This window comes from Neomonachus schauinslandi, chromosome 11 (genome assembly GCF_002201575.2).
Source record: "Neomonachus schauinslandi chromosome 11, ASM220157v2, whole genome shotgun sequence".
In the NCBI taxonomy this organism is placed as follows: Eukaryota; Metazoa; Chordata; class Mammalia; order Carnivora; family Phocidae; genus Neomonachus; species Neomonachus schauinslandi.
This window is the reverse complement of record NC_058413.1, coordinates 81,667,564-81,690,187: the sequence shown is the minus strand read 5'-3', so window position 1 is coordinate 81,690,187 and position 22,624 is coordinate 81,667,564. Positions and strand designations below refer to the sequence as shown.

General features: G+C 42.7%; 1 protein-coding gene across 1 annotated transcript; it reads left to right on the top strand.

Annotated features, from left to right (window-relative positions):
* Nucleotides 1-43: 43 nt before the first annotated feature.
* Nucleotides 44-19,137, top strand: ACAD8 (acyl-CoA dehydrogenase family member 8). Its single transcript, XM_021696238.1, has 11 exons — nucleotides 44-248; nucleotides 5,940-6,040; nucleotides 6,478-6,647; nucleotides 7,452-7,561; nucleotides 7,961-8,037; nucleotides 8,436-8,573; nucleotides 10,256-10,391; nucleotides 10,488-10,585; nucleotides 10,935-11,087; nucleotides 11,744-11,846; nucleotides 17,214-19,137. The coding sequence occupies exons 1-11, from the start codon at nucleotides 44-46 to the stop codon at nucleotides 17,264-17,266; spliced, it is 1,344 nt and encodes a 447-aa protein (XP_021551913.1). The 3' UTR covers nucleotides 17,267-19,137.
* The last annotated feature ends 3,487 nt before the right edge of the window (nucleotides 19,138-22,624 follow it).

Genomic DNA, 22,624 nt, shown 5'->3' with positions numbered 1-22,624 from the left:
CCTCGGGCAGGCCCGCCTGAGTCCGGGCTGTGAGGGCCGCCGGATGCACTACAGCTCCCAGGGTGCACTGGGGGGCCTGGTTGATGCACTGGCGCCGGTCCACCGCCGGCGGGTTCTGGCTAGAGGAGAGTTTGTTGCCATGTTGCGGAGCGGCTGCTGGCGGCTGAGAGGGTGGCTCTACAGCCCGCGCGGCGCTCTGCGGGGTTCTGCCGAGAGCGGCCGCCGGGGCTTGGTGTCCTGCATAGATCGTAAGACTCACCCCGCCGGTGCAGGTGTCCGGTCCCCGGGCGGGGAGGGCTGAGGGCCCACAGAGCGCTAGTCACCCCCGGCTCGCCCTGGGCGGTCACCTGGGCCACCCTCCCCGCCAGGCCTACCTGCCCCCTCCCGAGTGGGCTTCCTCTGCCGGCTGGTGTCCCCATTCTGTCCACCTGGCTGGCTTCTCTGGCCGCCCTCACTCCCTGCGGTCTCCATCTGTTGCGCCCCTGGGCCTCTCTGGTACTCTTCACCGGCCCCCAAACTCCTGCGCGGGAAGCCTGGCGTCCGAAACACGTGCTCCAGGCGGTCCCCCGGCTTTTTAGCGGTCTTCCCTCCTGCCCACGTCACAGGGGCCCTCTGAAGATAAATGAAGATAGGAAAATGTAACTTAACCTTTGTGGCTGATGATATTTGTTAATTGTTCAGGTCTTCCAAAAACGTAGTATCAGCCTCTTGATAATCAGGTTTAATAAGTAAATTGATTTACTTATGAATACACTAACCAAGGGTTTGATAATGATCCTCACAACTCTGAGGCAGATTCTCTTATTATCCTTACTTTCAGATAAGTAGTGGGTGCATAGAAACTCCTGATTTTGTTTTGTTTTGTCTTGTCTTAATCCTAGATCATTTACAGTCGGGTAGTAAAGGTGTGAATAGCTTGGGGCTGGTTGTGGTAGATGAAGCACTGTTACTTCTTTAAGTGATAGAAGATTTGATCAGATAAATTTTGTGATTTACCACCTGTAGTTATAAAACACTTTTACTGTTGAAATTCCCGTTGAAAAATAATTATTATTGAAAGTGGGAAACTACCCACAGTACACAGACCTGAATGTCTTCAGGCACCAGGCAAATAATTTGGATGTGAGTAACGGAGAGTGATGGGGGCCTGGGCCCACTGGGAATACCCAGCCACTTTGTGACTCTGTCCAGTGCCTAATTTTTTTTCTTCTGAAAAAAAATTCTTTTTAATAAATGTTGCTCTTCTTTATAACAGATTTGATATGCATCCCTTAGATTGACACCCAGATCTATGACATACACTAGTATAGAATACCGTTTTCTTCTCCGTGTCCTAAAACTCCTTCACAAGGTGCTGCCTATTCTAGCAATTAGAATTAGGTAAACAAGGTCACCCTTGCTGATACCAAGGCAAATAAGGAGTTGTCCTGGCAACAAATAGATTAAATATTTAATAGGCTAGTATTAAATAATAACAAATAGTTTACATATGCTGGAGTATTTCCAGCAGCTGGTTGTGTAGCTTCAGCCAGTGAGGTACTTTTACACCTTTTTAAAAGAAAGTACCTCTTTTTTTTTTTTAATTTATTTATTTTTTTATTCTTATGTTAATCCCCATACATTACATCATTAGTTTTAGATGAAGTGTTCCATGATTCACTGTTTGTGCATAACACCCAGTGCTCCATGCAGAATGTGCCCTCCTCAATACCCACCACCAGGCTAACCCATCCTCCCACCCCCCTCCCCTCTAGAACCCTCAGTTTGTTTTTCAGAGGCCATCGTCTCTCATGGTTCGTCTACCCCTCCGATTTCCCCCGCTTCATTCTTCCCCTCCCGCTACCTTCTTCTTCTTTTTTTTTTTTTTAACATATATTGCATTATTTGTTTCAGAGGTACAGATCTGAGATTCAACAGTCTTGCACAATTCACAGCGCTTACCAGAGCACATACCCTCCCCAGTGTCTATCACCCAGTCACCCCATCCCTCCCACCCCACCCAAGAAAGTACCTCTTAATTAGTAAAATGAAAGGAAACTGCCTTTTCAATGTATCATTCTCCATATTAGAATATCAAATTAATGGGAGTGCTTAACTAACATTTGTTTCATTGCATATTTTAATAAGTGAAAAATGATTTTTAAGAGAATTATGATTTGTATTTTATTTAATATATGTTATATATATTCATTATGCATACTTCCCTCATTCTGCAGATGAGGAAATTTATTCAGTGTCTAGTGCAGCCCCATTTGACAGTGGGATAACCGAAGTTGATTGGGATAACCTGACTTACTAGAAGTTGTGCATTTAATAACTTCCTTGTCTAGTGCTCTTCCACTACACTTTGCTGCAACGTCCCAAGCATTCTTTGAAACATCAAGACTCTCAAATAAAACTGTTGATTCTCTAGTTATGTTTCTACTTTGGATGCATTTAAAGATTCTTATATTATTTAGAGTTTTTGTTTTGTTTTTTGGGTTTTTTTGCCCATTGCTTACACTTAGGTTGCTATACAGTGAAGGGTTTCCTCAAGTCCTTTGGGCCCTTTTTCTTTTCTTTTTTTCTGAGACAGAGAGAGCGTGTGCATGTATAGGCATGTGGGAGGGGCAGAGGGAGAGGGGGAATCTTTTTTAATTTAAATTCAATTAATTAACAATAACTTATTATTATTTTCATAGGTAGAGGTCAGTGATTCATCAGTCTTATATAACACCCAGTGCTCATTACATCACATGCCTTCCTTAATGTCCATCACCCAGGTACCCCATTCCCCCATCTCCCTCCCCTCCAGCAACCCTCAGTTTGTTCCTATGATTAAGAGTCTCTTATGGTTTGTCTCCTTCTTTGATTTCATCTTGTTTATTTTTTCCTGTCTTCCCCTATGATCCTTTGTTTTGTTTCTTAAATTCCACATATCAATGAGATCATATGATACTTGTCTTTCTCTGATTGACTTATTTCACTTTGCATAATACCCTCTAGTTCCATCCACATTGTTGCAAACGGCAAGATTTCTTTTTTTTTCTTTTTTTTTTTTTTTGTGGCTGAGTAGTATTCTGTTGTTTATATATGCACCACATCTTCTTTATCCATTCATCTGTCGATGGATATCTGGGCTCTTTCCATAGTTTAGCTATTGTGGACATTGCTGCTATAAACACTGGGGTGCAGGTGCCCCTTTGGATCCCTACATTTGTATCTTTGGAGTAAATAGTAATGCAATTGCTGGGTCATAGGGTAGCTCTATTTTCAACTTTTTGAGGAACCTCCGTACTGTTTTCCAGAGTGGCTGCACCAGCTTGCATTCCCACCAACAGTGTTAAGAGTGTTCCCCTTTCTCTGCATCCGGGAAAGAGAGAATCTTAAGCAAGCTCCACGCCCAGGACAGAACCCAACCCGGGCTGGATCTCATGACCCTGAGATCGTGACCTGAGCCGAAATGAAGAGTCAGATGCTTAATGGACTGAGCCACTCAGGAGCCCCAGGCCCTTTTTCTGTTTAGCTTTGCCATTTTACATTTTACTGTGTGGGTTCGCTTCTTGAACTCTTGCTAGTAACTCGGCCAATTTCGTGAAGTCTGGTTTTTGTTTTGTTTGTTCTTAATGTATTCTGGGCCCGCGGGTATTTTTACTTGGTTACCATGCTTTCTTGTGTATAATTTGCTTTTTAACTTGCCTTTTCTACTTTTTTTCCACCAAGCAGCGCTCTCATTTTATTAGCATTCCCTTATCAAAAATTGGGTTGGATATTATATTTCAAAATGTGTAATTATGTTGTATATACTTGCACATAAGATTTGCATACACCTATTCCCTGTTGTTTACTTAGAATGCAATTCAAACCTATTTCTTAAACATTTTGTTTCTTGAACTACTTGTTTTACTCTAATAATAATAATAGTAAATGTTTGTTGAGCTCTTGCTGGGACTGAAATTCTGTAGCACCTCTCTTTATACTGTAAGATTTACATTATTACCATTTATGATAGCCTTTGTGTGAGTGGACTGTATTCATCTTTGTAACCCCAACACTGTTCCATAGTAGACATTCAATAATTATTCTTTTGTGAATGGTCTTTGAGCTATAATCTACAAGAGCATTTCTGCAAGACTTCTGCAAACAAATAACCGGACTCTCAGTCAGGAACTGTGAAGTGTTCATCCCTAACTGTATTCCTGTGAGTAACAACCAACATAAGTTTCTGCTCTAGGCTTCTCAAAGTAGCCTAATGTCTAATCCTCACAAGTATTCCTTTCTGAGTTTCCCTAATACAGACAGACTGCTTTCTCCTGGCTCACATAGCCAGCCATTACTGCTCCCCATGCTGCCTGCCCTAGAGAAACAGACTCTGCCGTCTGCTCTTCTTCTCTATTGGAAGGATTGTGCATCACTATTAGGCGCTGAAATAAATTATTGTCGAGTGTGGCTCCATAGTCTTACTTTAACACTCTTTAGCATCACTCCATAATGACCACATCTTTAGCACTAAAGGACGAAACCTGAGAAAGTAATACAGACCCCCGCCCTTCTTTCCGCCTTACCTTTTACAGCCACTGCTGCACCTCAGGGCTTCACTTGGAAAAGTATAGGCATACACTCTATTTTTTCTTACACATCTTCAGCAGGTGATCCTTTCAAAATGACAGTAGTAAGAGACAACAAAAGAGACATAAATATGAACAATGTAAGTCTGATTCACCCTGTGTATGTTGCTGATCCTGACGTAGGCTCCCAGGATTTGTGGTCCCGTCTTTTCTAAATTTGCTCTGCTATCCCCAAAAGGTAGTTGTTTTCATGGGCTTTGCCTAGGCTGTTTACTTTCAGCTCTGGCCTGCTGCTACCTGGAAGTCTGCATCACTTTGCAAAATAGGCAAAATATTTTACACCTTACCTAACTAGCTAGTTGACTTGGATGTCTGCTTTCTAATTCAGTCTGATCTTACTCTATGCAGTTTTTTTAAAAATCTGTAAAAAATGGTGTTCATGTCATTTGGGCAACTAGCTACTTAAAGAAAATGTATGAAGTAATGATATTGTGAATTGATAGTAATTCTGTTTATGTTGGTAGATACAGTTCTCTTTCTCCTGAAGAGTGTCACCTCTGATTAAGTACTACTATGGTGTAGTCTTTTATTAGATGTTTAAGTTTCGAGAGAAACTTCTAATGAGGCCACACTACCTACCTGTTGATGTCAGTCAATTCATTGTCCTTAGCTTTTAAGTATCTTAAACACAAAAGTGAAGGAATTACCCATAGTCACATCACTGATGGTTTATGATAAAAAATGTTTTGAGAATTCTGAGTCCATTGGGTAAAAACTGATATAGTAAGGCCTTAACCATGTTTTCAACACTGGAAGACTTTTTTTCTCATCATCAATGTTTATCAGTGAATGTCTGAGATTTGCCAAATGCACAGCCTTATTAGAGGATCTTTTCCTTAATTTGAAAGGTAAACCAAAGTATACATATCTTCCTTTTCCAATTGATCTTTTAAGATGGATATGTTGAAACAGACAGACAGCTATAGAGATTCATAGATAGGACAGATTTTCCCAGGATACCAATACAGAAAAGGTAGGGCATCCTAAAGGAAAAAAAAAAAATGTTTACCATAATTTGAGGGTCAGTGTGTTTACTATTTTTTAATGTGGATTTATGAGGAGGAAGAGATAAATAAGAGTACTGAAAGAATAAGCACTTAGGAGGTAAATGAAGCCAGCTGATCCACTGGGGCGGAAAGAAGAAGGGAAAAGGAGATGATATATCAGAGAACTCACTAATGGTAGGCAAGGCCATTCTATGGGTGTTAAAGGTTATACTGTATAAGAGAAATGCTACAGCGCTTCCCTGTCTCAACTTCATGTTTCTTGATCTTGGCACTACTCTTCCCTGACCCCTGTCCTAGAACTGAATATATGCAATCTTACCCCCAGCTTCCATGGGACTGAATGAAGAGCAGAAAGAATTTCAGAAAGTGGCCTTTGACTTTGCTACCCGGGAGATGGCTCCAAACATGGCAGAGTGGGACCAGAAGGTGGGAGTTTTCCTTGTGGCTAGACATTCCAACAAAGGCCTCCTGTGGTGACCCTGTCTTCATCCCCTTTTAGTCCTAACTGTTCCCTGTTTATTCTCCTTGCACAACTCTTACTACAGATGAAAGTACTGGTAATGTTGTGATTCCTATCTTCATCTTGTAGAGACTAGTTTTGTTTTGTTTTTGTCTTTGAATTGTACAAAGATTTAGACAGTCTTAAAACCAAGGCAATTCCATGGATAATTAAAAGGAACTTTAATGCTAGAAAACCAGTGCTTATTGAATGCATTTTAACTGCTACTGTAGATAACAAATAGCCTATTAAGTTAATATATACACTCTCCCAAATGCAAACATCTTAATCCCTCATTGTGCCGTTTAATGAAAAGTCCATCTGTGAATCCCTTACTGATGACCCTGTTCTCTTTTGTACGTAGGAGTTGTTCCCAGTGGACGCAATGCGGAAAGCTGCTCAGCTCGGCTTTGGGGGAATCTACGTACGAACAGATGTAGGTGGGTCTGGACTGTCACGGCTCGATACATCTGTCATCTTTGAGGCCTTGGCTACAGGCTGCACCAGCACCACAGCCTATATAAGCATCCACAAGTGAGTGCCAAAGCTTGGTGAGCACAGTGAAGTTCTCATCGGGTTGATTGGGAAATTTCAGGAAATTTTGGAAAAGTTCATCTTTTCAAGTTGATTGTCATTGAGGAACCAGACAGGGCACCTGGGTTGCTCGGCTCAGTCAGATAAGTGTCCGACTCTTGATTTCAGCTCAGGCCGTGATTTCAGGGTCATGGGATTGAGCCCTGTGTCACGCTCCACACTGGGCGTAGAGCCTGTTTGGGATTCTCTCTCTCCTTCTGCTCCCCCCATTCCTTGCGAGCACATGCACTCTCTCCCTCAAAAAAAGAAAAAAAGTTCACTCTAGGTCTGCTGCTGCCTTTTGAACTTGAATCTGCCATCTTGTATGTTGCTTAGAGAATAAGGTCTGTCCGCCTTCTCCCAAATCCTAGATTGAGCTGAAGCAAACAGACATCTCCAGGAGAGTGGTCAGGGCCCTGTTCCCGTCTTCCTCAACCCCTAGGATGAAGCCCCCAGGAATTTGTCAAAGTACATATAACTTTGATTTTTAGGGAACTCATTTAACCTAGAAGCGGCATGAACATCCAAGTGAGAAACACTTTGGCCCTGGTTATCTCTGGGTAGTATGTGTTCCACGAATATGTTTTAACCCAGGCCTTTCCTTTAAAGTCAAATCTTCTCAGTGGCGACTTTTCTCTTCCCACTCTCTCTTCCTCTTCACTGTGCTTTGCTGCCTGTGCTTTCCTTCCCCATCCCTCCCCCCTCAGATTTCCTCTTCTCCATATTAACTCTGTCATTATCTTTTCTTCTTGGGGTACCTGTCAGCATGTGTGTCTGGATGATTGATACCTTTGGAAGTGAGGAACAGAGGCACAGATTCTGCCCACCGCTCTGTACCATGGAGAAGTTTGCATCCTACTGCCTCACTGAGCCAGGTGGGTTTGCCGTACCGCCAGCAAGACGTAGCGGGATGCTGCTCAGGCGAAGTTACTGAGCACTCTCTTGTCCCCTCGATATGTACAACCCTTGTTTACCACGAAGTTGGGTCATGGAGGAACACAAGCCTAAGAGGGCTGTAGGGCAGAATCTCTCCAGGCTGCAGATTGGAGCCTCCTTGTACTCAGTGTGCTGGGAGATGGAAAATGGTCTCATTGCTGTCCACAGTTTTCACCAAATACAGAGAGTTCCTCCAACTGTCTGCATTTTAAAGTGTGAAACGCTGAACTGTTGGTTATAAGGGAAGATTTCCTTGGAAGTGGAACCGTGCTGCGGCCCCCTTACTTTCACTGACTTTCTCTCCCACCCTCTCTGCTTCCTTTTGATCCCTGCCTTAGGAAGTGGTAGTGATGCTGCCTCCCTTTTGACTGCAGCAAAACGACAAGGAGATCATTACATCCTCAATGGTTCCAAGGTACCAGCATGCCCACCTTACAGAACACCTTAGAGATTGTGCCCATCTTCATGCTGACATTGCCTGGATCCTTGCTATCTGCGAGTTAATGTTTCCTAGAAGTTTTACACATTGAATAGAGAACCTCTGACCTATTTCCCTTTATTTACCTTCACTTTCTCACTCTTCTGATCTGAGTTCAGATAATCTCGCTCCTTTCTGTCTGTCCTTTTTATAGTCTCATCAGCTAGATCCCTGATTCCCCAGTCAGCACAGGTTCTTTTTACCTCTCCTTCTTTTCTCTGTGCCATCATGCCTCTTAGTGTCCTACTGTCAGGACTCTGATTGCTTTCCCAGGTGTTAGGCTCCAGGGACGGATGTGTTTCCTGATCCCTGTACACCCCCTCTCCAACCCTCAGGCCTTCATCAGTGGTGGAGGTGAATCAGACATCTACGTGGTCATGTGCCGAACAGGAGGGCCAGGCCCCAAAGGCATCTCTTGTATAGTTGTGGAGAAGGGGACCCCTGGCCTTAGCTTTGGCAAGAAGGAAAAAAAGGTGAGTGGCTATTGGACAGGAAACAATTCAAGTTCAAACAATCCAAGAGTCTGCCACCTGCCAGACCAACCTCTGTTCTAGGTAAACTATTCCTTGAAATACCACCTCCGCTTTTGGTCTGTGTTTCTTATTCAGCTTCTTATTTTGGCACATTCCTTTATCCCAGGAAGAAATACTTACAGATCTGGTGGTGACTACTCGGATGAAAAGCATATGGGCCACTTTTCTTCTTTAAATAAAAATAAAATAAAACTCATTGGAGATGATCGTGAGTGTTTCAGTCATGTAAGAGGGAGAGTGTTTCCATAGGTGCTTTGAAAAGACGTTCCTAGGATATAGCAATCCCATAGCCAGACCATGAATAGTAGAAGTGTGATTCCATAGCTGTAGCTGGTGGTAAGATGAGACCCATTCAGATTTGTTAGGCCGGGGACCAGAATAATCATACCCCTCCAATATATACTGTTATAGTTAGGATTTGGGGGGAGAAATCAGGTAATGAAATGACCCATAACTGTACTCTCCTTTCATAGCTCCTAGGGTTTCCATATTTCCCCTCATGAGCTTTCCCGATACTTTATAAACTGCAAAGAGGTAGAGGTTTTAGTGCCCCTTTTCATTTATTAGTATAGTAGGTTTTTACTAGATTCCTACTATGCAAAGCATGCTGGCTCCTGGGGTGAAGGAGGATACAGAAGTTACTCCTAGCCTTATTTGAAATTACAAGACACATTACGTTGTCTTATCTGTATAAAGTATATAAGCTGTAATTGTGGCATATAACTTGTATATGTGATATGTAAGATATATAGCTGTAGAATATCTTAATTCTAGGAATGTCTCCTTTGGGTCATACAACATGGACTGACTTACATAGTCTGACACATAATTTTACAGGATCAAGTTATACCAATTTAGGTTGTTTGTGCTTATAAAGGCAGTGATGATTGTTTCAACACACATAGGTAGTATCCATCTCAGTATTTGTGATGTCTGTTGACAGGATTACCAAAGCTGTCAAATTTCGTGCCTAGAGAAAAATCACAAATTCCAGAAACAAAAAGTATATCTTTTCTTCCTTTTGTTTTCTGTTTTCTCTCCCTTTTGAAGTGTATATGTTTATCTTTCTTTTTTGTTTTCCTTTTTAATTATTAGTTTTGCTTTTTATATTTTTTAATATAAGGGAAATTTGGAAGGATAGCTCTGTATTCATTTGACAGCTGGTGAGTGCCCACTATGTACCAAGCATTTGTAAACAGTAGGGGTAGAGCAGTGAACAAAGACAAAGCTCTGCCCTCATAGAGTTTACCTGTCAGCAAGCAGGGATGGACAACAGACATGTAAATAAGCAAGGTACCTTCTGGTAATGCTCTGTGCTACAAAAGAGATAAAGGAGATTGATAGGACACTGAGGAGAGCTTGAAAGCGTCTGTAATAGGGTTGAACTCCCAGAGGTCATGACTTTTGAGATGAGATCCAGAGTATAGAAGAAGCAACATAAGAAGAATTCTGGGCAGAGACAACAGTAGATGGCCTATTGAGGGAACAAAAAAAAGTAGTGAGCAAGGAAGAGAACAGCATGGGATGAAATTGGACAGGCAGGCAGGGTCTCGTAGAAGAGAAGAGTCACTGCCCTGAATGCCACCCTGTTGGGCAGCCATACAGTCCCTGATTTTTGCCAGATGGGGTGGAACTCACAGCCAACGCGCGCCGTGATCTTTGAAGATTGTGCGGTGCCCGTGGCCAACAGAATTGGAAATGAGGGACAGGGCTTCGTCATTGCCATGAAAGGACTGAATGGAGGGAGAATCAATGTTGGTGAGAACACAGCAGGATGGGGCAGGGAGGTAACCGGGCTGGGGCAAAGCAGCACTGTCCTGGCTCAGTTGAAATGTTGGCACTCTTCCTTTCTAGCTTCCTGCTCCCTAGGAGCTGCTCATGCTTCAGTCATCCTCACCCGAGACCATCTCAGTGTTCGGAAGCAGTTTGGAGAGCCTCTGGCCAGTAACCAGGTAATTTCCCAGAGGCCCCTGCATTTGCTTTCCACTCTGCCTGCGACCTGCTCTGTGGCCCACATTCTCTTGGAGGGTGAGGCTATGAGTCCTCACTGGAGTTTTGCCCCCATCTTAGAACTTGTGTTCTAATTTTATCAGTAATCTTTTTCACTGAAGTGCAGGGCAAACAAAGTAGGCTTAGAACTCACAAGGCAGTGCATTTGCTCTGTAGAAGAGGCAGGGACTTTGAAGCTTGGGGTCAGTTAGAAAAGGTACCTCATGAGAGGTGTCTTATAGAGGGCCCCAGATCAGGTGCTGGTCTAGGCCTGTCTGTCTTGTCTGGTTCTCTTATCCCCTGTTGCTGTAGTACCTGCAATTCAAACTGGCTGATATGGCAACAAGGCTGGTGGCCTCACGGCTGATCATCCGCAGTGCAGCGGTGGCTCTGCAGGAGGAGCGGGAAGATGCAGTGGCCCTCTGCTCCATGGCCAAGCTCTTCGCTACAGATGAATGCTTTGCTGTGCGTGATGATGTCCTCTGGCTGTCTTGGGTGGACAAGGAGCAGCTGCTAGGTCCAGGGATGTTGAGAGCCATTAGTCGACCCCTGGGGCGTAAGCATATAAATGAACTCATGAGAGGCCTGCTTGGGAGCTCTCAGAGCTGACTTTTTACCTGCTCCGTGCCATTACACACTCCATTCTGTCACTGTCATTTGATTGTGTTCTAGATGAGACACTGCCGTTGAAGGAAGGTTCAGAGCAGCCCAGTGCCTCTTGCTCAAATTTAGCACTGTGCTCTGTTTAAAATGTCAAGGGCAGAGCTATTTCCACATGAGGCTACATTGCCACTAGATGGCATTGTAGGTAGCTTCACATAATCCCAGCCAAAGTGCTTGTGGGCAGCTTGTCCCCTGCAGATAATAAAGCAATAAAGGCAGAGCTCTCTGAGTTGCCTGCCTGGTAGGAACTGACAAGTTTAGTAGGTAAACCTCCCTTGTTGTCTAACCACACAGAATACAGAGCTCCTCTTCAGGCTGGGGGCTGGATATCTGTAGGTTGTTCTTCCTCGTATTAGTTTACAGCGGGCTGCCAGATTGGGGGCTGGGGTAGAAAGAGAAGCCATATGTTCCACAGTCTTCCCCCCAGTCAAAGATGTCTAATCCCTGTCTCCCTGAAGATCTGCAACCAGGCTTTACAGATGCATGGAGGCTATGGCTACCTGAAGGACTATGCTGTTCAGCAGTATGTGCGGGACTCCAGGGTCCATCAAATCCTAGAAGGTAAAAATTGCCAGAGCTGTTCTCCAGAATGCTTATAGGATCACCACTTTCCTCAGCCTGTCTGTCCCCATGCTGACTGTTTCTGAGGGTTCCATCAGGCCCTGTCTGTCTTTTGCCTTCCTCCTAACCCGGCGCTGGAAGTGTTTGTGGGTGTCATACAGAGCACTAGCTTGGGAGTCTGGAGGCTCTGCTTTGTCACCGTGGGTAAGCTATCAAATCACTCCATTTCTGCTCTTTTTCTTTGCAAATTTTAGAGAACGCTCAAACCAGATAATATATGGGAAAGCATTTTGAAAACTTCAACAGTAACTCTTGACTTTTATGAAGTACTTGGTCCTCAGGGATTCCAAAACTTCTGTACAGGGCAAATGTAAGCTAATTTGATCACAAGCAACCTCTATAAATTGAAGATATCTCTATCAATATTGCTAATGGATTTTTCAGTAAACGAAATCATATGGTTATTTTCTCGGCAATCACAGACTGGATTAGGCTGGAAAATGTGTAAGCTGCCGGAGGCTGGCTCAGAGCATGGCCTTTTCCACGCTCCACACCAGTGCAGAAGTCTTGAAATTACATGACTCTTGTCTCAGCAGGTGTAGGCAGACAGGAGTGGTTATCCTGTAGGAGAGCCAGATGGGGCAAAAGCTTATCTAAGTGACTTTCAGTGATGCAATGTTGGGCTGCTTCCACGGAGGCACAGGAGAGAGCTGTGGGTGTTGGTCTCTCTGTCATTTTCAAAGCATTCTTGAACCTGAGGAGGTGTTAGAATCACCCAGAGGGCTTGTGAAAACAGATTGCTAGGCTCCACACCCAGAGGTTCTGACTCAGTGGGTCTTAGGTAGGCCTGAGAATTTTGCATCTCCAACAAGTTTTCAAGTGAGGCTGCAGCTGCGCATCTGGGAAGCACACTCTGAGACCCACTGCTCTGGTGGTATGTCCAAATCACAGGCTTCTAAAAGTTAGTCTGCTTTCTTCTGCAGACCTCATCCCTGAAATATGTCAATGAGCTCAGTCACTGGTGCTCAAGTTCCCCATAGGCTTTGTCCTCTGATTATTCCTGCAGTTACTTCCTTACCCAGCATTTATGAATGACAGGTTTAGTGGGTAAACTTTGTTGTCTAACAACATGAGACTTCACTTTTATTCTGACTCTGCCTTTTAACCTTGTAAGAAGAAATGGGAAAAGCCAGGTACATTTATTTGAGGCCATGCCATCATCCACTTACAGAAAATTTGGGGCACTGGTCTCACTTTGGTATCACTTTGTTTCATTGTGAACTTTGTTATAGGATAAATCTGCAAATTTAGATTTGATTTTATTTGAGGTGTGTGATTACTCATTCCTCATGGGGGTTCATATTTCTCTTTGCATTAAAAGCCACTGTAAAAATGGAGCAAGAAGTTGACCCCTCCTTTCAGGGAAAATATTTTTGTCTGTTCTTTTAAAATTCACTTTTCTGATTACCAAAGAAATTGGTATATTTATTGTTGAAAGCTTATAAAGTATAGGAAAAGTAAAAAAAAAAAAAAATCATTCATGTTTCCACATTCAGAATTAATATTTTGGATTCCTTTTATATGTAAGTCCAAAAAATCTCCTTTGGGGCTTTTTCTGTATTTTGTAGGTACTTTTTTTTTTTTTATGTGAAGTATAGTTGCCATACAATATTATATTAGTTTTAGGTGAGCAACACAGTAATTCAACAGTTGAAATAGTTTGAGAAGGAAAGATAGTAACTCTTCTTTAAATGTGTGATAGAATTCCCCTCTGTAGCTGTCTAGTCCTGGACTTTTCATGGTTGGGAGTTTTTTGATTGCCACTTCAATTTTGTTACTCATAATCAGTCTGTTCAGATTATCTATTTCTGATTCAGTCTTGGAAAATTGTATGTTTCTAGGGATTTATCTGTTTCTTCTAGGTTATCCAGTTTGTTGGCACATCATTTTTCATGGTGGCCTCTTACAATCCTTTATGTTTCTGTGGTGTTGGTTGTAACTTCTCTTTCATTTCTGATTTTATTCATTTGACTTCTCTTTTTTTTTCTTAGTAAGTCTGGCTAAAGATTTATCAATTTTGTGTATCTTTCCAAAGAACCAGCTCTTGGTTTCACTGATCTTTTCCCTATTGTTTTTTTAGTTTCTGTTTCATTTATTTCACCCTGAACTTTATTATTTTCTTTCTTCTACTAATTTTGGATCTGTTCATTCTTTTTTCTAATTCCTTTAGATGTATAGTTAGATTGTACATTTGAGATTTTTCTTGCTTTTTTCTTTTTTAAGTAGGCTCCACCCCCAATATGGGGCTTGAACTCATGACCCTAACTCTACCAACTGTGCCACTCAGGTGCCCCAATTTTTCTTGTTTCTTGAAGAAGGCCTGTATCACGATAAACTTGCCTGTTAGACTGCTTTTGCTGTGTCCCAAAGATTTTGGAACTTGTCTTTCCATTTTCATTTGTCTCACGGTATTTTTTTATTTCCTGTTTGATTTCTTTATTGACCCATTTGTTGTTTAATAGCACGTTGTTTAGCCTTCATGTGTTTTTTACCATTTTTTTCTTGTAATTGATTTCCAATTTTATACCCTTGTATAATTTTCTAGATATAAGTGATTTTACTACGTTTTCTTTTCTTTTAACCTTCATACTAGCTTTATAAGTGATTGATCTACTATTTATATTACATGTTGCTTTTACCAGTGAAAATGTTTTTTTCATAATTTGCTTACTTCTAGTTGTTGCCTTTTCTTTTCAACTTAAAGAAGTCCTTTAACACTTCTTGTAAGGTCGGTGTAGTAATGATAAGCTCCATTAACTTTTGTTTGGGAAACCTTTTTAAGATTTTATTTATCTATTTAGTTGAGAGAGAGAGAGCATGCAAGCAGGGGGAAGGAGCAGAAGGAGAGGAACAAGCAGACTCTGTGCTGAGCACAGAGCCCAGCACAGGGCTCTATCCCACGACCCTGATACCATGACCTGAGTCGCAATCAAAAGTTGGACACTTAACCAACTAAGCCACCCAGGCGCCCCTGTCTGGAAAACTCTTTTTTTTTTTTTTTAAGATTTTTTATTTATTTATTTGACAGAGAGAGACACAGCGAGAGAGGGAACACAAGCAGGGGGAGTGGGAGAGGGAGAAGCAGGCTTCCCGCGGAGCAGGGGGCCCGATGTGGGGCTTGATCCCAGGACCCTGGGATCATGAGCTGAGCCGAAGGCAGATGCTTAACCGACTGAGCCACCTAGGCGCCCTGGAAAACTCTTTATCTCTCCTTGCCAGGTAGACTATTCTTGGTTGCAGGCTTTTTTCTTTTTAGCACTTTGAATATATCATGCCACTTTCTTCTGCCCACGAAGTTTCTGCTGAAAAAATCAGCTCATAGCCTTATGGGTGTTTTCCCTTGTACATAACTATTTGCTTTTGTCTGGCTGCTTTTAAGATTTCTCTTTATACGTAATTTTTACTATATATATATATATATTTAACCATATATATACAGTAAAACCATACCAAGACATGTAACATGTCTTGGTATGGTTCTCCTTGATTTATCTTGTCTGGGGCTCTCTGTGCTTCTAGAAACTAGATGTCTGTTTTCTTCCCCAGAGTAGGGAAATTTTCAGCCATTATTTCTTTAAATAAGTTTTCTGCCTTTTTCTCTTTTCTCTTTCTGGGACCCCAATAGTGCAAATATTAGTGTGCTTGATGTGTCCCAGAAGTCCCTTAACCTGTCCTTTTTTAAAATTCTTTTTTCTTTTTGCTGCTCAGCTCAAATGCTTGATACTACCCTATCTTCCAGATTGCTGATCCATTCTGCATCCTGTAATCTGCTGTTGATTCCCTTTAGTGTATTTTTTCATTTTAGTTACTGTACTCTTCAACTGTTTTTTGTTTTATGTTTTCTGTCTCTGCTGAAATTTTCACTAAGTTCATCCACTCTTCTCTCAAGGCCCCTGAACATCTTTATGACCATTATTTTGAAACTTTATCAAGTCGATTCTTTATCTCTGTTTTGTTCAGTTCTTTTTCTGAGATGTTGTCTTGTTCTTTGATTTGGAGCATATTCTTGTCTCCTCATTTCTGTTTTTGTGTATCAAGTAAGCCAGACTCTCCTGGTCCTGAAAGTAATGTCCTGTATGGAACGCATCCTGGGGGCAATCCCTAGTGCAATCCCTCTGGTCACTAGAATCAGGCAATCCCAGGGTGTCCCCTGTGTGGTCTGCATGTGTCGTGCTGTTGTGTCTGGGCTGTGACTACTATGGGCGTGTTGGTAGCTGGCTGCTAGGCCCACCTGTGAGTCTTGTGGGTGTGTTAGTGGGCGGCAGTGACTTTGGGTGGGGGCGGGCACCAGTCCCCACTGAGGTTGCCTGCCAGGTGTGGTGGTTAGTACCTGCTTGGAGGGACATCTTCTGGGTTGAGTGTGTTGAGCCAGGCAGGTCTGCAGGTGAACGCCAGGGTGGGGCAAGCAGTACTAGCAAGGTAGGGTGGGTGTCGGATCTTGCTCCCGAAACATCTAGGTAGCAAGGAGGGTGTCAGATCTTGCTCCCAAAGCATCTGGCTAACTAAGCTGTAGAAGTACAAGAAAAATGGCACTTGCTAACATTTCCATTCCCAGAGAAAGTTCCTACAGATCCCTGCGCCTCTGGCACACACCCAAAAATTAGTCATTAAACCTCCCCCATGTATGACCCAGGAGCTTTTCCAACTGCTGCCTCCATGCTGGGCTCCAAGTGACTGATACTGTGTGTGGGCCCCTTGAGAGTAGTGTCTCAGTTTATTGTAGCTCCCGGGCTCTCCTAGAGTTAAGCTCCACCGATTTTCAAAGCCAGACAATATGTGGCCTCATCTTCCCAGTGAAGATCTCCAGGGCAGGGGCTGTCTGCTGTGGGACTTGAACCTCTCGCTCCTCAGGAACGACCTCCACACCTGTGATAGCCTCCTGCTTGTGGGTCACTGTGCGTGGGTTTGGTTCTGGACAGTCTCTGCCCCTCCTGCCCTCCTCAATGTGGCTTTTTCTTTATATCATTAGCTATGGAATAGCTGTTCTGCTAGAGTTTAGGTTCTCAGAGTGAGTTGTGCTGTACATAGCTGCAGCCTTAGTGTGTACACAGGAGGAGGGAAGCTCAGCATCTTCCCTTCTCCCAGGCGAGATGTTTTTAAAAGAGCAAATTTATTCCTTACTTCCTGACATTTTTCTGTACTTTGGAGAGAAGTCTGTAATAATCCCATCCCACTCAGGGTTAAAGCAACAATTGTGGTTTATATCCACTACTACCCTGAATGAGGCTTGGAGCCCCTTGGTTAAAGCTTTACCAAGCTCTGAGACTTCGCTGCAACTAAATCCTTCATTCTTCCTCCCCCTTGCAGGTAGCAATGAAGTGATGAGGATGCTGATCTCTCGAAGCCTGTTTCAGGAGTAGCACCCAGACTTGATGTCCGGGCGTGATGGTTAATGTACACCTCGAATCAGAGGTTTCATATGGACTGCAGATGAGTCATGGATTAGATTGAAGGGCTGAGCTCTTCCAGGTGGACCCAGAGCGTTGGGAGCAGCATCAGCTATAGGACTGGGACAGAGTCCTCAGCAGAACTAAAGGAGCTGCCCTGATTGAGATTGTCACAAGAAGACACACTACCTTGTTTTCCTAATGCAAAAAGGTGACCAGGGAAGACTCACCACCAAGTCAGAGTCCTTTCTTGGATACATGTTGTCTTGATTTGTCTGCATTTTGGTGGTTCACTGAATCTCTCTTCCGAGATCTGAACCCTTCCATTGAGGGTTTTTCCTGATGATAAAGCAAAGGTGTGGGAAAGGAGAAATGGAGGAAAAAATGCTCTCCTATCTTTTCCTGTGCTCTGCTAAAGATGCAGAAGGTTTCTGTGGGTTGCATTTCCTTTGTAGTACACCTGTGAATGTAAATCATGATAAAATGAGTATTTGGGAAACCTTACTCCTAGGTGTGATTTAGGGTATATCTGCACTTGTACACTTTCTGAATATCAAGGGCTGAAGTTATTTGGAACTCTGAATGTTTGTTGTTTTCTTTTTTAGAAGCATGTGGTCTAAGAATGGTATTCAAGCTTCTATAGCCCTTCCTGATAAGTACTTTGAGCATATTTTCTTTCTATCTGAGTGCAAGGAAATGATAGGCATATAGAAGAGAGAGAGTTATCTGGCAAAAGTGATAAAGTAGGAAGGGATTCATAAAGAAGGTAGAAATTAAAATTAAACTTTTTTGAAAATGTGTAATATGTAAAGAGAACCAAGAAAGTCAGTTTCAGACGGGGGAACGAGGGGCAGGAAAAGTGCAGAATTGGTGTGGGAGCTGTTTGCAGCTTTGTTTTGTTGTGCTTTGGGCTTGGCATGGGATGGAAAGAAAATATAAGTTGAATCTGGATGGAGAGTTGATGGAGAGTTATGAAAGCCAAAGTGTGGGTTTTATTTCATAAGTAGTGGAGAAGATGAGAAGAGTTTTAATGAAGCTATGATGAGATAATTTGTTGATAAGAACATTCTGGAAGGAATATGCAGGATGAATATGAGGAGGGGAAAGACAAAGATAAGGCATGTCCAGTCTGTAGGTTCTGGAAGTAATTAAGGTCAGAGGCAATTCGAGCCTGAACTTGGAAGGTAAAAGAAAGAGGATGTAAACAGATACAGACCCATGCTTAGAATGTTTGCTGTGGAACATGGAACATGAAGGTCTCCCTCGTAATTGGGCTGCTTTCTAGCATTCACTTCTGAGGCTTCTGTTCAGATTTGAAGCAAAAATAGGTATTATATTAATGTCTTACTATTTGTGTCCCTCATAAGAGACTAATGAAATGCCAGTTATTACAAATGCAATTCACTGTCACCCTCCATTACTATTCAGAGTTCAGTTCCCCAGCAGCCTAGCAAGGGAATTTGACCCCTGTGGCAAGAACGTAAGGACATTCAAGCTAATCTCTATCACTATTTATTTGGCCATTCCATAAATGAAGCCAAAAGGAGCAGAACAAATGTGTCTTAAGGAAAACCTCTATGCCAAGTACTAACACATTTACAAAGTGCGCTGGGGCACAGGTAGTCTTGTGATCCTAACATGATGACCTCAGTGAAAAGTGGATTTCTAAGTTGTATTCATAATCTCTTTAAACTATATTCCCTTATAATACTTCTACAGTTGAGGGGGAAATCTGATTGTTTTGATTATATGTCCCTTTAAACAGAGGAATGTTTAAGTCACCCATTAAAATTTTCATCCTTTGAAGATTCAGTAAATTAGAAATATCTTATTTACTTATTTGCTTTAGTGCTTATCTGGTTATGCTTTTATTTTAAAAACACTAGGACTTCTCCAAAGTAGTTTCCTGCGGATTATCTCCTATATCTCATGATTTTCACAAGGAGCTCCTTGCATGAATAGGTACTTGAGATACTTGTTGTGTTAAATTGATCTGAATTGAATTAACCCTGATGAAAACAGCAACTGCCAATGTTACTGTTCAGTTATGAGACTGGACTATGGATTCAGGCTCCCATATCTGGATTTGATTGCTAGCTTTATTCACTAACCATGTGACTTTAAGGAAAAAAACACTTAAACTCTCTGTGCCTGTTTCCTTAAATTGTAAATTGTGTGTATGTAAAGTGTAAATTGGAGATAATAAGGATCCCTGCCTCATAGGATAATTGGTGAGTCAAGTGAAAGAATCCATATAAAGGGCTTTGAACAGAGTACATTAAGCAGTCTCAAATATTAGTATTATCAATCTCATTTTATAGCTGAGCATAGTGAACTGTAAAGAGATTAAGTGACCTGCTCAAACTTACACAGGTGGCACGCTGAAGGGTTAAGACACATCTCTGCCAAGAACCTTTAAAAAGTTAGAATCATGATTACTAGTCATTTAGTGCTGAATACCAAATAGTTCTGGTCTACCTCTCTTCCAGGTAGGTAAGTGGCAGGACTGCATTTTCCCTTTGCCAACTTTACAGAAACGTATACGTACATAAACAGATTTCTAAGGTTTCTCCCAGGATCTTAGAAGGGACCCAGAGCTTAAGCTTCCTTAGTTTCACAGTAAATTTCCTATTGTCTGTCCTCTCTGCTTTATCTGAACATCTCCATATATATTCTTCTACCCAAAATTTGTTTCCCATTTGGCACTCAGGCTGTTATGCCTAGGAGTTATGATCAGCCAAACACCATATGAATGAATGCTCTCCTTTTAAGCGTGAGCAGGTGAGGAGTGCCTGCCACAGTGTCATGACAAACACTGGAACAGCATGGGTCCCTGCGTCCCCACTCCAACAATTCCCAATTAGTGATTCCCATGGGAAGGAAGAGAGGAGGATCCAAAGAAGCCAGTTAAGTGGGAGCCCAATGGACAAGTTTTTCCAATTAAAATCCAGTCTCCTGCTTGGTGGCCTGTGGCAAGGACTACCTGAGAAGGGAAAAAATGAGCCAGGATAGACAATATTCTTTCATTGCTTGGAATGGAGCAAAATCCAACACTGCTAGCAGGACCCCAAAAGCTTTTCCCTCCTGCTCCAGGAGGACTCTCTCTGTTACTTATAACTGAGGGTAGTGGTAAGTGTGCACTCAGGTGTTTTTACTTTTTCCTCCTGTCTACTTGTCTTTTCACCCGGTTTCTTGATCCAAAGCCCAGGACATTCTGGGTCAGGCAGGGCAACTAGAATATTCACTTATATCACCACAAACAGAAAGGAATCTTAGCTCTCTCTGATCAGGCATTCTTAATCCCCACAGAACAGAATGAGGGGTTGCCAGTTCTCTTCACACCAACAGAGGAGGAAGGATATTCTGAGCCATCATGCTCTGGAAAAGAGGGGGGCCTGTGATTTATTTCCAGTGCAGTTCTACTCAGTGTTGGTTTGGTTCTTTCCCCCGCACCCAACTTTAATATGGGCATTATGGTTTCCTCAAGAGCTATATATACAATACTCCAAGACAGTCCACTGGTTCCCTTCCCCAGCTGTCACCCAGATTGGGGCCCTGAGCTGCTCACACTATTCCGGCCTTTCTAAAGAAAATTTCAAAGTATCACTGGTTTCCATTTTTCCTTTAAACCAGTCTGTGGACTTGGGACGCCTGGGTGGCTCAGTCGGTTAAGCGTCTGCCTTCGGCTCAGGTCATGATCCCAGGGTCCTGGGATCAAGTCCCGCATCAGGCTCCCTGCTCCGCGGGGAGCCTGCTTCTCCCTCTGCCTCTGTCTCTCTCTCTTTCTCTGTCTCTCATGAATAAATAAATAAATAAAATCTTTAAACCAGTCTGTGGACTTAATGGGCCATAAGATTCTTCCACCAGACTCAGGTTGTAAGTCAGAAATATATTGGATTCATCTCTTTATTCCTGGTTCATTCTTCACATATAGTAGGAGCTCAATGTCTTTTGAGCAGATGAAGACTGTAAAAAAGCCATCACCACCAATATGATACTAATTGTAGCTGCTGGCAAATACTTTTTAGGAATAGGCAAGACACACCATCAAAAGTCAGCTAACTAGATGCAAGAACTTGGATGGACCTCCAGGGAAGTTGGGTGAGTGAAAAGCAAACTCAGAAGGTTGTGTACTGTGTGATCCCATTCATATGGCATTCTTGAAATAATGCCATTATAGAGGTGAAAAACAGGATCGTGGTTGCCAGGGATTTGACTTGGGGGAGGGAAAGAGGGTCTATAAAAGGGGAGCCTGGGGGTAGGGGGTGAACCTGTGGTGGTGGCCACAAGTAAGTTTGCAACTCTCTCCGGAGTTTCCCAGGTAAAATCTGAAACCAGCTTTGTGTAGGGCTGGGACAGACCAAAGAAAGAGGCTGGCCATTCCAGGTTGGTAGGTTGCAGGGTTTTTTTGTTTGTTTTTAAAGGTTTTATTTATTTATTTGACAGAGCACAAGTAGGCAGAATGGGGAGCCTGATACAGGGTTCAATCCTAGGACCCTGGGATCATGACCTGAACCAAAGGCAGATGCTTAACCAATTGAGCCACCCAGGTGCCCCGGTAGGTTGCAGTTTTAATAAGCAAAGGGAACTTACATATGAGTCTTGTCTTGGTCAGCAGCAAGACAGGTAGATGCCTGCACCAGCCTGTTAAATCTTAAAAATTTTTAAAAAGGGAACCTCTCAAGTGCCCAGGTCCAGCTCTCTGGTCAATCAGTGGTCACATCTTTTTGATCAGGTTCTCCAATATCACAAAAAACCACAGATGTGAAACAATTGCATAGAACTGTATACACAGATACATGCAAGTGAGCATGCACATAACTGGTGAAATCTGAATAAACCTCGTGGATTGCACCAATATCAATTTCCTAGATGCTACTGTTGGGGGTGGAGGAGTAAGGGGTACCTGGGACCTCCATACACTTTTTTTTTTTTACAACTTTTTGTGAATCTATAATTACTTCAAAAGTAAAAAAATTTAAGTTGACCACCTGATGAGAGACTATACTTGCAGGACCTAGCCTTCCCCATCCCCTGCTATTGGTGGCAGCCCTGTATGGCCTCTACTCCTTGCACTGCAGTTCACTGAGCTTGGCTTAGGTGAGGGGATGGTGACAGAGGGTTTGAGCCAAGGGAAAGTGGGAAGACTGAGTGAACAGGGCAGTGGTGGGCCAGGTATTTAGGTTGGTCTTTACTTTTCAAGCCAGTGGGTCTATGCCTGCAATTCAGGCCCTTGAGAGCAAGGTTCAAAAACCCCATGCTATCCCCATCAAAATACCATACACTTTTTTCAAAGAAATGGAACAAATAATCTTAAAATTTGTATGGAAC